General features: G+C 41.8%; 1 protein-coding gene across 3 annotated transcripts in view; it reads right to left on the reverse strand.

Annotated features, from left to right (window-relative positions):
* LOC117668223 (opioid-binding protein/cell adhesion molecule homolog) overlaps positions 1-15279 on the reverse strand; it is a 991290-nt gene that overhangs the window by 15456 nt on the left and 960555 nt on the right. For all 3 annotated transcript variants that reach the window (XM_034421990.3, XM_060693563.2, XM_034421989.3), the window contains 2 exons: positions 9762-9882; positions 7071-7222 (listed from right to left, as the gene is read on the reverse strand). In XM_034421990.3, the coding sequence (XP_034277881.1) occupies positions 7071-7222; positions 9762-9882 (273 nt within the window). The remainder of the gene's footprint in view (positions 1-7070; positions 7223-9761; positions 9883-15279) is intronic.

Here is a 15279-nt window from a genome sequence, read left to right on the forward strand (position 1 = left end):
ACCTTGTAGATTGGATTGGGCTGAGAGAAACGACTGACCCAAAGTCATTGTTAAGATGAAACTAGAACTCACAATCTCCTGATGCTTGGCCCAAAGTCACCAGTCAGTTTTCCTACCTAAGGTGGAACTAGAATTCGTAGTCTCCTGGTGATCGGCCCAAAGTCACCAGCCGGCTTTCCTGCCTAAGGTGGAACTGGAATTCACAGTCTCCTGGTGATTGGCCCAGTCACCCAACCGGCTTTCATGGCTAAGGTGAGACTAGAACTCACAGTCTCCTGGTGATTGGCCCAAAGTTAAGTCGGCTTTCCTGCCTAAGGTGGAACCAGAACTCACAGTCTCCTGGTCATTGGCCCAAAGTCACCAGTCAGCTTTCCTGCCTAAGGTGGAACCAGAACTCACAGTCTCCTGGTGATTGGCCCAAAGTCACCCAGCCGGCTTTCATGCCAAAAATGGAACTGGAAATTACAGCCTATTGGTGATTCTTTTGCAGGACTGATGTGACAATCGCAAAGGTCAGCCTTTATCCTTCCCCATCCCCGGTAAATTCCAATAGTGGATCCAATGATCCAGTATACAAGCCTGGCTTATACACACATAATGTTTGTCAAATCACACTCCTAGCCTGTTTGGATAATAAAAGCCATGTTCTCTGGAGGGAACATGCGATTATTGTAGTGACCGACCCATGGCATCACAATGTTTTGACAACCTCTAAGATGCAAAAAAAAATAATAATAATTAAAAATGTAGTCCAGTTTCTACAAATTAAGGAGGATGCATTGTTAAGCATCTTTAACTTCTGACTTATTTCATATTTTAGAGTACAAAATCTGGGGGAAGAGACACCCCCCCAAAAAAACCCATAAAAAGATGCACCCTCAGATGTTTAATTATCCTAAAGCAGGGATGAAATGTTACTGGTTCCCTCCGGTTTGGGCTAACCGGTAGTGATAAAAACTACCAGTTCAGGCGAATAGGTAGTAAAAAATGCTTTAAAAAGGTAAAAAAGTTGGCCATGCCCACCCAGTCACATGACCACCCCACCCCACCAAACCACGCCCATAGAACCGGTAGCAAAAAAATTTGCATTTCACAACTGTCCTAAAGGGATAATTTTGTTCTAAAAAAAAAAAAAAGGAAATTCAAAGTAAAGTAAAAGGAGGGGAAAAATCTGATTTTGAAGGCCTTATCAAAGTCTAATTGAACTTTAAAAAAAAAAAAAAGATGCCAATTTATTATAGGTTGAATTCTTGAGATGTGATCTATTGACCATACCAAGCAGGCGACAGAAGCCATCTGCAGCATTCTATAGGAAGAGGAACTTTATGGAAAATGAAAACAGATGGACATTTGCATGCAAAAGGCCCTTCGCTCAGTCCTTGGCATATGCAAGTAGACATGGCATTAAACTCTGCACGACAAGCTTCAAAATAAGGAATATGTTGTGAGGCTTTAATAAAATTACATAACACGCATGGCAGAATGTAAACAGTAGATTATTAGGGGGAAAATGTAATTCTTCTAAAAATTATATTTAAACAACCTTTCTAAGCAAGTTGTTGCTAGAAGTCATAAATAGCGTTTGGATTAAGTTAGTCATAACTACATTCCTTGGAAATTAATGGGATTCCATTCAGAGTAGTGACATTTCCCACGAGTAACTTAGTGTGAGTTATAGAAATTAAACACTATCAATTTTGAAATGTAGCATTAAAAAGACAGCAACGGAACGGTATATTAATAAAACCTCAAAGAATTGATATTAATAGTATATTAAATAACATTTGTTTTTTATATTTATGGGACATTTCTCTTAAGATTCTTTTTTTTTTTTAAAGTGGCAGGGAAAGAAGCTGGCTGCATTTACCTATATATTAGTTATATTCAATGAGATTGGGATTCTTCCCCAAAATAATTTTCATAAATATTCTATGGATGAAATGGGCAAAAATATGTCTCGTGTGTTGGAGGACGGGAGAGTAAAGCATACAATGAATGGTTGCAGGAATTGGGTATATTATGGGTATGTCTAGCCTAATGAATATGATATATCCATGGGTGGGCTTCAAAAATTTTGGCAAGGGGTTCTCTGTCCGGTTGCTGGCTGGGCGTGGCAATGGTGGGCGTGGTCTAGTTTGTCTCCTGCAACATGGTGGGGAGGGGGTCATTTTTGCCCTTCCCAGGCTCCAGAGGCTTTCCTTGAGCCTCTGGGAGAGCGAAAACGGCCTCCTCAGGCTCCAGAGGCCCTCTGGAGGCCGGAAACAGGTCTGTTTTTGGTCTTCCTGAACTTCTGGTAGCCCTGTTTTTTGCCCTCCCTGAGCCTCCACGCGCACTCTGCAATTACCTGCATCCAAAACAGGCTGCGTGGGGACTCCTGGGAGGGGAGGGGCGTGGTGGGCGGGGCCAGCCAGGAGTGGGATTTGGGGGTTCTTCAAACTGCACAGAACCTGAACTCCTGCGAACCCCCAGCAGCCCACGCCTGGATATATCTGTCTTCTGATATTTGAGGGGCTGTCATAGAGAAGAGAGGGTCAATCTATTATTCAAAGCATCTGAAGGTACGACAAGAAGCAACTGGTGGAAGCTCATCAGAGGGACACTATTGGTGATCTTCTATTCCGCAAATGTCCTAAACTCAAAATGTCCCCACTTTTAAATAATGATGTCCTGTCTTTCATTTGAGACAGAAATTCTTGATGAAATAAAACACTCAGAACAAAACAAGGTAGGACAAGAAGCAACTGGTGGAAGCTCATCAGAGGGACACCTACCTGGAACTAAGGAAAAATTACCTGACAGTGAGAACGATCAGTGGAATGACTTGACTCCAGAAGCTGTGGGTGCCTCCATCACTGGAGGTTTTTAAGAAGAGACTGGACAGCCACTTGTCTGAAATGGTATAAGATCTCTTACTCAAGCAGTGGTCGGACTAGAAGACCTCCAAGGTCCTTTCCAACTTTGTTATTCTGCATTCTGTATAATATTTTGCTGATAGTGCTCCGGGGATGCTAAATAGGTTTTTTAAGGTTAGTTCATGTTTCTCACGGATGAAACCTTCCTACATTTAATGAGCAGAAAAGACGACGGCTTCTCCCAGCCTGATAATTGCCGGCAAAGCAAGTTAACTGGAATCCTAATCATATGCAGGACTCTAATAATTCTCTCCCTTCCCCACCAAGTTTTAATTTTTCTCGTCTTTAAAAAGAGTGTGAGATTTCCACTTTCTCTTTTTGTATTTCTTTTCAAAACTTCATTTTGCACTCTCCCCCTCCTCCATTCCAAAGGTCAGGGAAAATACAAGAAGTGCAGTGAAATGAACATATGCAATGCCAATGTGATGATTTATATAGGAAATCTTCTTTGAATATTTCATTTCCCATGTCTCCATCCTATTCCTATATTTCCTGGTTATGTCAATATTGAGCTTGTGTTGGCAGGAACACTGCACATTAATGAGGACATGTCTACTATGGTATTTTGTGGTAATACTACTGATCATGACTAGATCAGAGTTGGCCTCCATGAATAAGATGATATGGTGGACTATCTGTAACCTGTAGTACAGTGGACTAAAGCACTGTTATTAACAGATTAACATCTGCTGCTTGCAATTACTGCAAGTTCAAATCTCACTAGGCTCAAGGTTGGCTCAGCCTTCCATCCTTTCAAAAGTAGGTGAAATGAGGACCCAGATTGTGGGGGCAATTAGCTGACTTTGTATATAAATATACAAAAGTATGAAGGCTATTGCTTAATGCATTGTAAGCCACCCTGAGTCTCCGGAGAAGGGCGGCATATAAATTAAAGCAAAAAAAAAAAAAAAACCCTCGCTGGAGAAGACTCCTGCAAGTCCCTTGGACTTCAAGGTGATCAAACCGATCAATCCTAGAGGAGATCAACCCTGACTGCTCTTTAGAAGGCCAGATCCTGAAGATGAAACTCAAATACTTTGGCCACCTAATGAGAAGGAAGGACTCACTGGAGAAGAGCCTAATACTGAGAAAGATTGAGGGCAAAAGAAGAAGGGGACGGCAGAGAATGAGGTGGCTGGATGGAATCACTGAAGCAGTCGGTATGAGCTCTAGAGGATGGTAGAGGACAGGAAGGCCTGGAGGAATGTTGTCCATGGGGTTGCGATGGGTCGGACATGACTTCACAACTAACAACAACAAAATCTCTAACCAATTTTAAAAGCAATCCCTTAATTCCTCAGAAGACCACATCAACAAGAAGTTTCTACAGATCTACAAAAATTCGTAAAACATCTTACTTGAAATCTTTTGAACCTCAAAATTCCCCATGTTGAGTTTGAAGCTGTTCAGGTCCTATTGGTGATCTTCTATTCCGCAAATGTCCTAAACTCAAAATGTCCCCACTTTTAAATAATGATGTCCTGTCTTTCATTTGAAACAGAAATTCTTGATGAAATAAAACACTCAGAACAAAACATAAGCAATTCACATAAATTGGGAAAGACGCATTCCAATTGCAAACTAACGGTTTCAAGATTGGAAGTTCTTGATTCAAAATACGTTGCATGCCTGCAATGTGAAGACTTTCTCCTCTTTTCTTAGCAAATGGATATCTTGCTTTGATAGGTTGTAAGCAGTGGTGGGATTCAAATAATTTAACAACCGGTTCTCTGCCCTAATGACCAGCTGGGTAGGTGTGACTCGGTGGTCATGTGACTGTATGGGTGTGGCCAACTCAACGTCACTCACATCGATGGACCCTTCGCCTTAGCTGTTACAATGTAATAAAGGTTAACCAGAGAGGCAGTTTCTGTAAGCAGGGCAATAAAGATTAGGCTAGAAATAACACCAGAATGTTTCCTTCCTGCCTTCCTTACAGGATTAGCCCTGTAAAGTGGGAAAAAACAAAATAAGATTTCTTCCAACAACTGGTTCTCCAAACTGCTCAGAAAGTTAACAACCAGTTCTCCCGAATAGGTGCGAAGTGGCTGAATCCCACCACTGGTTGTAAGCAAAGAAAGGAATGAACCATGCTCGTACCAACCTGACATTGCTGGAAGTTCAGGTATTTCTAAGACAGAAGTCATGATGGAAACATGAGGAGGGGACAGGGGGAGAGGGAGAGAGGGAGTGGAGGAAAGCAAAGGATAAAAAATGTAGTTCATATTTGTAGACAGTTCAACGAACAGATGGCTTCTTAGACAAATGGCCCAGTTTATGAATGAAAAAGTATCCAACGATGACATTATGGGATGCGAAAGACACGACAGCATGCAACCGAATCACTGGAGTAGATGATGGTCATCTAAAAATTGGGAGTTGGGAGACAACACTACTTGTGTTAATTTGGAAAACTGGATACTAGAAACTGTCTTCGGTGTTGAGATCTCAGCTGGGACATCAAAATCTGTGTTTTGAAAATGCAGAATTTGGGATGGAAAGTTGGCCTCGTGGTCTCAGGCGCAAGCTGCAAATCTGCTTGATTTGATTTTAAAATCTCATTTCCAATTTATGCAATACACTGAACTGTCTATGTTGAAATAACGAGGTAAAAATAAGCCTCCCCCCCCCCAGAAATAATTATAGGAAACATTAAACAAATAAACATTTTGGGCAAATGCATCTCCTTAGGCTCCTAGTTAAGTAGGTTTTTCAGGTACAATGAGAGGGTTCATCAAACCTCAAATCCTATCCTGAACTATCACCAGATTAAGTGGGACTGTGACTACAGGAGCATTGTTGAAATAACAGTTTATCTTGAATTCAGTGGATTTTTTTACTGGGCCAACTTCAATACTCTTTTTTTTTTTTAAATTATACATCACATTTCCAGTTTTGCAACAACAGTGTGGTGGCTGTATCAAGTCCTTTTTAAGTATAGATAGTATTATACACCCTGAGTATAACCGTTATTTTCATAGTCATACAATATAGTCTCTTTTAAATACATAATGTTGTATGTCATAGTTATAACCATTATTTTCATAGTTACACCATAGCACTTTATATATTTCACTCTGTATGTTTTAATCTATAGTCACATATAGTCCGATATTACTATTGCTTACGATATATATTCTTATATATATCTATATAACTATCTGTTTCTATTTTGTTGATCTTCTTTCGTTATTCAGTTACTAATCTCCGCACCTGTTAATCTAACAATTTGTACAAGAAGTCCCAAGTTATACTCTGATTCCTCTTTATCTTTACGTTCCATCGTTAACCTGTCCAATTCAGCACATTCTAATATTTTCTTTATTATCTTTTCGTCTACAACTTCAACACTCTTACGGTTTGAGAAGGTCCTGCCTTGAGCTTCCTTTTAAGTAACTACTATCCTTCACATCTTATTGATGCATTTTTGTTTTGTCCAAGAATCCTTGTTTCTGGAGAAATTAGCTCTTGGAATACCAAAGGATCCAAGCTTTGTAAAACAGGATCTGCAGTTTCCCAGTCGACTCTAAAAAACGTATTTTAATCGATCCGAGTCATCTCATCATACATTGTATGTATCTTTGCACGCCATGCAAAGTAGATACTCATTTTTTCTGTTTCTCTACAACAGTGTTTCCCAAACTTTTGACATATGTGTACCCCTTCTATAATTTTTGTAACGCTGAGTACCCCTCATAAAAAAACGGAACTAACTATTAAAGAAGTAAGTTGTCTCTGTAACGAAGTTCAGTATATTCATGCCGTGTCACACCTCACAAGACTGTCTAACCGTTAGATAACACTGCAATTCTCCGGCGTTTAAAAAGCTCCGCGGCTCAACGTCAACTGTTAATGTTCCCGCAGTTTAAAAATGGCCGAACCCGAGCTGCGCAAAGGATGCGCAGAAGTTCCCGCCATAATGAGTTGCGATATGATGTACGATGGCCCCAGTTCCCGTGTAAAAACTGTGATACGCACCTATTTCTTTCCTTGTTCTGTGGGCGCAGCTAAGCACGGTGCAGTGGATATTCCCACGTGATCCCCACCAAACTCCAGTGCAACGCGTACCCCCACCAAACTCTTCCCGTACCCCTGGGGGTACGCGTACCACACTTTGGGAAACACTGCTGTATGTCTTCCATTGATCTGTATACCTACCATACAGAATTATACTGGCATTGGTGTTCCCCAGTTTGTTGATGGCCACACAGGTGTAATTGCCATAGTCCTTCTCTGAGACATTAAAGAAGGTCAGCGTGGACATCCGTCCTTTGTTTTCAATTTTCAAGCCATCCAGCCCATTTGCTAACCTGCAAGGAAGACAAGCCATGAGCTTAGATTAATATACAATCATCCAGAAGTGGAATTCAGTCACGTTCAAACTTCTAGACTGCAGTTACTCCTCAATTTAAACCTTCCCCTTGGTCCAATAAATTGGCCTACGTGGTATTTATTTATTTTTTACAGCACCTATTTGAGGTGGGTTGGATGGATCTTCAAGGTCCATTTTCAAGGTTAACTGGGGCGTTGAGGTTTATTTGAGGTGGGTTGGATGGATCTTCAACGACCATTTTCAAGGTTAACTGGGGCGATGAGGTTTATTCTCATCCGTTTTTCTATTCCAATGTTCTAGCCCAGTGATGGCTAAACATTTTGCTGTCCTGTGCCAAAAGCGGGGCATGCGCGGGGGAGTTGCGGACACACATGCCCACACCCACAATTCAATGCGCCCTGCCCACCGTGCACGCGTGCACAAGCCATCTGTGCTCCCCCTGCTTTTAGCACATGATGGCCCGGTGGGCCCGGTAGGCCTGTTTTTCACCTTCCCCAGGTTCCAGAGGCTTTCTAGGAGCCTGGGGAGGGCAAAAACAGCCTTCCCCTTGCATCGGAGGCCCTCTGGAGGCCAGAAACAGCCTGTTTCCCGGCTTCTGGTGGGCCCGAAAGGCCCGAAAATCAGCTGGCTCATGCACGCATGCACGCTGGAGCTGAGCTAGGGGAACGCCCACGTGCCCATAGATATGGCTCCGTGTGCCACCTGTGGCACGCGTGCCATAGGTTCGCCATCATGGTTCTAGCCAGTTCAAAAAGGCCTCCTCACTGCTCTGTGTTTTTCAGCAACAGCCATATATTTATTAGGGGCCTTGGTAGCACAGTGGTCTAAAGCACCCTGTTATTAACACAGCTGCCTGCAATTACTGCAAGTTCGAATCTCGCCAGGCTCAAGGTTGACTCAGCCTTCCATCCTTTCTAAGGTAGGTAAATTGAGGACCCAGTTTGTGGGGGCAATAAGCTGACTTTGTATAAATATACAAAAGTATGAAGGCTATTGCTTAATGCATTGTAAGCCGCCCTAAGTCTCCGGAGAAGGGCGGCATATAAATTAAATTAAAAAAAAAATTCCTTCATTTGTTTCACTTCCAAATCCTTGAAGAGCCATCAGGAGTTGAAGGTAGACTAGAATATGGTGTGTTGATCAAAGACTATACAAAGTAATTTCCTATGCTCGTCATAAAGAAAATATTACTAAAGCCTGGAATTAACTCGAATTGCATTTAAGATAAATTTAATATAATACAATAATATGATTCAATATTGCTGATGTGCGTTTGTGCTTGGATACATAATGCTACTGTCAACTTCAAATCAAATCTGGCAGAAGCCATTTTTCTATTCCTCAGTTGCCACACAGAGTGGGAGGGAAGGGGAAGTAGAATGCAATGCGTTGCTAGACAAAACACAGCACTTTCTTGTGGGAACCAAGATCATCTCTACAAGTGGTGGATAGAGATAGGGAGGAGTGCCTGGAGAGCCCGCCAATTAACCTAACTGGCCAATGTGATTTGTGACTTTTGAGGAGGGAGTTATTTCCTATTTGAATTATACTGAAACCATGGGAAACATTTAGAGTTGGTTTTCCATTTGTTCGTGCCGATTCGATGTACCCAATAAAGAAGTTCTTAGAGGAAGACCTCAGCCTCAGAGTTCTGATTTGCTTGGATTTGTTAGTCAGGACCATGACAGCTCCATTTTAATTACCGTATTTTTTGGAGTATAAAACACACCTTCTCCCCCCCAAAAGGGGGTGAAAATTTAGGTGCGTCTTATACACTGAATGTAGCCCCACCCACTCATTGGCCCCCACCCTTTGGCCTCTGCCTCCCAGCAGTTACCTCCTTGCTGCAAGCAGCAAGAAGAAACAGCTCCTTTCAGCTTTAGCACAAGTTGATTGGATCGGCCTCCCGACTCTCAGCTGTTTTGCTCTCAGCTGTTTTGCACAGGACTCTGCTACTTGCTGCAAGGAGGTAAATTGCTGGAGCAGATTTTTCTTTTTTTCTTGTGCTAATCAAGCTATGCTGAAAACAAAAATGAAAGTAAAGCAGGCTATTTGCTGTTTGCTGCAACGAGGCACAATTGCTGGGAGGCAGAAGCAGATTTCTTTTTCTTGTTTTCCTCACCAAAAAAGGTAGGTCCGTCTTATAGTCCGGTGTGTTTTATACTCTGAAAACTATGTTATTTTTTAATTAATTTGTCTTAATGCAGACTTTAACTGTATCCTCCAACTGTGTGGACTTCACTCACAGATCTCCTCAGCTAGCATGGCTGTTGCTAAGAATTCTGGGAACTGAAGTCCAGATTAGAGAAGGTATAACAGGGCAGAAGAAACACACAGAATAGCTGTTGTGCACTCTCTAGTTATTTCACTCTCATTAGGGTGGAGTTTAGGATTCAAAGGAGTTTCCAAAGCTGAGCTAATGCCCTGGATGACCTCTCCTTAGCTCAAGAAAGCCATTTCTTCCCAAGAACATACATCTGCCATTCTTAAGCTACTGTGATGGCCTTAAAAGATACCTGGTTTCTTCTTTAAACCACTGAAATTCTGCTACTGGAACAGCTGAGGCCTCACAACGCAAGATCCCCTTCTGACCAACTGAAACACCAGTATTCTTAGGACTGGAGATGGATGGAGGATCTGGAGAGGAAAGGAAAGGAAGGTTATTTCAAACCCTTTCAGATATTTGCCAAATCCGCCCCGTGAATGAAATCCTGATGGCGCACAGAATCAGTTGGGACAGTGATATAGAAATGGAAGTAATTTAGTCTTCCTCATCCTGAGTTTGTTCAAATGTATGGGTCTAAAAGCTCCCGGAGGCCCAACTGACTGAAAAGGAGAAAAGTTCCTTCAGAAAAGAAAACTGGACAATGTAGTTGGTATGGGAGCAGCTCTGTAGCAGACAAAAATGCTCTAGAGAGAATCATTAAAATTGCTCAGAATATCATTGGGCTCCAGCTACCAGCCCTGGACAACATCTTCAAATCTCGCTGTTTGGGGAAGTTGCATAACATTCTCAGAGACTCTTCCCATCCTGCTTACAATCTTTTTTGGACTGTTGCCTTCTGGAAGAAGATACAGAACAATTCAAACTCGGACCACACGTTTTCAGAATAGTTTTTATCCCAGAGCTATAATTGCACTCAACAATGAACTAAAGGGCCACCATCAGTGAGCTTGGTCTGTTGTGTGGATGTTTGGGTTGGGAATTTGTGGTGGGTGAGGGTGGGGGTGTTTGGGGATTGTTATGTGTGTTGGGCCTGGTCTTTGGGTGTTAAGTGAATTTCGTTGTATGGGTATACTGTGTATACACATACAATGACAATAAAGTTATTATTACTTGCCACAAAGAGCTTTCTGATCACCAAGTTATGGACAAGAACTTGAAATGATGGGGTGTGATGCTAGTTCGCCTCCTCGTGGTGCACCCTGGATAGCACGGAAGTGTGAATCAAACGACTAGCAACAATTGGTAGCCAGACTACATTGAAGAATTGGCAGTTAATGACAGTTGGCAGTCAGACATCTCTGTAGAACTCCTGGCTCTCTAAATACAGGCCAACAGATAAACAAAATGGGCCTCTTTTTTTTTTTTGTCTTGAGCCACTAGTTCAAGACACCACCAACTTTACAAAGGCAGGAAGCGTTAGTGAAGGAGTACCAGGGGTGGGTTCTAAATTTTTTTACTACCGGTTCTGTGGGCGTATCTTATTTTGTGGGCATGGCTTGGAGGTCATGGGACTAGGTGGGCGTGGCTAGCTGGTCAGAGTCATTTCTGGAAGGTCCTCGCACTTACGACCAGTCCTCACACGTACGACTCGACTCATTTGTTTGCTTTTAACACTGATCAGCTGTAGGACGGCCCTTTGAAGCCCCGCGGCAAGAGTTTAAACAGTTTTTTTTTCCCTCTAGTCATCAGCTGGGACTCAGGAGGCAGCAATAGATCCAAATAGGGACCAAATAAAAGGGAAGAATAACGTGGGTGGGTGGGGGAGTGGGCGGGGAGGGAGAACCGGTTCGGTGACATCATATCGTCACCGCTACTGGCTCAGCCGAACTGGACCGAACCGGGAGGAACCTGCCACTGAGGAGTACAACAAAATTATGAGAAACCCACTTCTTCCTGTCTTCATACTGATCTTCCTCATCTATCAATTAATTGGCAGGCTTAAATCCAGGAAGCCCTCTCTGGCACTCGCTCAACAGCTGTCTAACAACTTTGACATCAACACACTGTGGAAAGCCAAATGGGCTGCTGAATGCCTAGATATAGGCAGTTACATAGATGACCCTACAGAAAAGGTGCCAGGCGTTGACCTTCCTCGCCAGTATTGGTCAACTCTGAACAGGATCCGTACCCAATATGGTGACTGTCAGGACTCATTGTTTAAGTGGGGTCTTGCCTCTATCCCTCAGTGTGATTGTGGTGCTCCTCAACAAAATATCCATCACATTGTGACTAAATGTCCATCAAGAGCTTATATCGGCCCAATGTCTGATTTTTTCAACATAGACCACCCTGCCCTTGAATGGATGGGTGGACTGGACATTAACATTGGAACTACTACTGTGTTTTCCCGAAAATAAGCCCTCCCCCGAAAATAAGCCTTCCCTGAAAATATTTAAATGCATGCACAGCTGGTCCCCACCATTTCCTCTGGTTAGGGTTAGGGAGACAGAGCTGGAAATCAGGTAAGATGGCAAGAGAATCCCCGTCTTGCTCCATGCACCCCAAAAGGTCAAGGGCTTATTTCGGGGTTCAAAAAATATAAGGCAGGGTCTTATTTTCGGGGAAACACAGTATATATAAGTCCATGTATTTGTCATATGCTAAATAAATAAATAAACTTGAAATGATTCCAGGACAAGACAGAAATATAAGAAGGAATCTATGCTTATCTTGATGTACTCCAGTTCTTCTCTGAATAGAACCTACTACTTGATTAGGAGAACCTCAAAGTGATGTACCAAAGTGCTAACATGCTAATAACAGTAACCTGACATAGGCCTTTCAGTGAAGTCAAACTAAGAAACTTTCTTTTCTGTGTTTTTTTTTTCCCATGGAGGGAGGGCTGGCAAGTTTGACAGCTCTTGAATCGCCTCCAAAATGCCAAGACCCTTTCAAAATAATCAGTACTATTTTAATCTGCATAGTTCCACATCCTTTGTGCTTCACGTTGCTAATGAAGCTTTTAAAAAGTGATTGTCCAGAAGGGCAAAAGGCATGAAGCATAATTAAACCTAAGTATGTGATGTTCTTGTGTCAAACTTCCTCATGTTTCTCCTGAAAGGTGGAGATTTCTTAATCTGCCGTGCGTGCATGGTTAAGCATTGGCAGAATTTCTCTCCCACTGTGTTTTAATTTTGAATTTCTCTTCAGAAGAAAATAAAGGAGTTAAGAGGAAAAGACAACAGTCTCTTACTAAATATTCTCCCAGCTGCTGCAGTAGAGATGAGCTATTTTATTTTGGGGGATAATAGCTAGAAAATGTCAAGCTATTAATTTATAAGAATTATCTAGCTAGATGGCACACCTATAGCTTAGATCCTGGAGGTGTTGTTCTAATAGGATTTATGAACTTGGTGGGACAAGAGCATTATTTTGCTGCATGTTCTAACACAGCTAAGAGGCAGAACATGTTTCTGCATGCAGAGCACCTGTGTTTTGATACCTGATACCTGGAAAAAAAAAGTGATACAGAATTGATGAGGAAAATGTTTCCTTTCTATGGAGAAGGAAGACAGAGAATGGGTGTGTAGGATATAAGGGAATTCAAAAATAAAATAGTAACGAAGGGAATAGTAATAATTGAATAGAAACTTGTTATTCTATTGTACAATATATGTTATGCTGCTACAAAAGTATTTTCCATTTAAGCATTTATTTGTTAAGCATTTATAATACATGTACCTCTCTAAAAACATATGTATGAAATCAATTGTATCCTTCTTGCATTAAGATCTAAATATGACTGAATTTTACAATGTAGTTAGATTATATGCTTTGGGGAACTTTTCTCCCATGTCTATGGTGCATACGCTTGGAGAAGGACATGTGGGCATTATTCTGTTCTTTGGCATAGGAGAGGGGCCTGCTCAGGGTGCACGGAGACATTCCTTAAAACTGAGAGATGCTATGTAGATGTGTAATGGATAGGTACGGAGAGGTACAGGAGGTGCTGAAGAGAAAGTAATCTGAGAAAACAAAGAGAGAGATAATGTATTCCTTTGAGGTATATTGGATTAGCTGAAACCCTGGAGGACCTGTCCAATAAGTCCAAAGGAGGAAGGAAATGGGCTGTCAGGCTAGGGAACTAAAAAATGTAATGCTTTTGAAATTTTAGGTGTGGCTTCCTGGCTTAAACTCCTCTGTTGAGATCTGCTGGGATATACCCACCCTGTTTTGCAAAATAGCTTTTGTTATTTTCTTTTAATAAAATCTCTTCGTTTTCATCGACCCATGCTTGTTAGTTGAATTCATTTCCAACAGGTACAGACAATCATCTGACCTGCTTTTGAAAGAAGCCCACATTTTAGAGTGAGATGCATTTTTTTAAAAAAAAGGCTGATCCCAATGCAACTAAACAAGATCGGAGATAATGGTGATCCAGCCCTCAAGTCAAGAAAAACCCAGAAGTGTCTTGGAAAATATTAATATCAGTAGTAAAACAAGCTTACGCACTAATCGATAGCTTTCAAACAATTACACTGATTTGGTTGGCTTTGAAACATGTCCTCTGATTAGTGGTGGGTTTCTACCGGTTCAGCCCGGTTCGGGCAAATCAATAGTGGCGGCGACGGGAGGCTCCGCCCACCCACCCGGACATCATCATGGATGCTTTGCGCATGTGCAGAAGTGCTGCATGCACGCGCTCCCGGTTCTGAACCAATAGCGAAGGTAAGAGGAACCCACTACTGCCTCTAATGCAGGGGTTTCCAAACTTGACAACTTTAAGACTTGTGGACTTCAACTCCCAGAATTCCTCAGCCAAACATGCTAGCTGGGGAATTCTGGGAGTTGGAGTCCACGAGTATTATAGCTGCCAAGGTTGGAGATCCCTGCTCTAATGAATGAATGGCAGGCTGGTTTAAATATCCTAGTAGTGAAACCACTGCCAAATTAATCACATCTAATGTAAGTCACTAATAATTTCTGTGTACCACTATTCTTTCTTTCTTTTTATTTTTGTTTTAACATTGTGTAGAAGCTGGAAAGAAATTTACTAGGTTCACATATATTCCACTTAGTTGTAAACCATCATTTATAATCCATAATCATTAGGTTTTTACGGTGCTAAACCATGTTTGGATTTTAGCACGTCATGTGAACCCAACTAATCTCTAGAAGACACATCAGAAAATCATATTGTTTATTGTGGGCTTGTTAATTTGAACTCAGTTGCCTCTGTTTCAGGAATAAAACTTAAGCCCACCCTTCCTTGTTATCTTGGAATTCAGGAATAGAAAGCTAATATAGAATCCCAGGGGATGGGATTAGAAAATCAGAGTTTACCAATGTCGTGTTAATGCCACAGTTTAGATTTGGGATAAGTCTCACTGAAAACTCAATGGGAAAAGTGGTTCCTGCAGTCAGAGATTTTACACAGCAATTTTAGGCAAGCTCTGAAGTCTTCTCATCAAAACCCGCTTTTCCAGTAAGGGTATGAGCTCTGGTGGCAGAGCGGTTAAAATGCAGTACTGCAGGCAGGGGTGCAATGCTCCCGGTTCAGACCGGATCGCCCCATCTGGTAGCGATGGCGGTGGGTGGTTCGAAGAACCGGTAGCAAAAATCCCTGCCCGCCCCCCATGCCCAGCTGAGCCGAGCAATCATCAAAGGCTTTTTTTAAAAAAAATTAAAGCATTTTTTCTAAACCTCTTCGGCTGAAAAAATGCTTTCAAAAGTAAAAACAAAAAAAAAAGCCTCTGATGATCAGGCAACTCAGCTGGTATCGTCAGAGGCTTTTAAAAGCATTTTTTTACAACCTCTTCAGCCGAAGACGTTGTAGAAAAAATGGTTTTAAAAGTAAAAAAAAAACA

The sequence above is a fragment of the Pantherophis guttatus genome, chromosome 9 (assembly GCF_059756535.1).
Source record: "Pantherophis guttatus breed Tessera chromosome 9, ASM5975653v1, whole genome shotgun sequence".
NCBI classification, from domain to species: Eukaryota; Metazoa; Chordata; class Lepidosauria; order Squamata; family Colubridae; genus Pantherophis; species Pantherophis guttatus.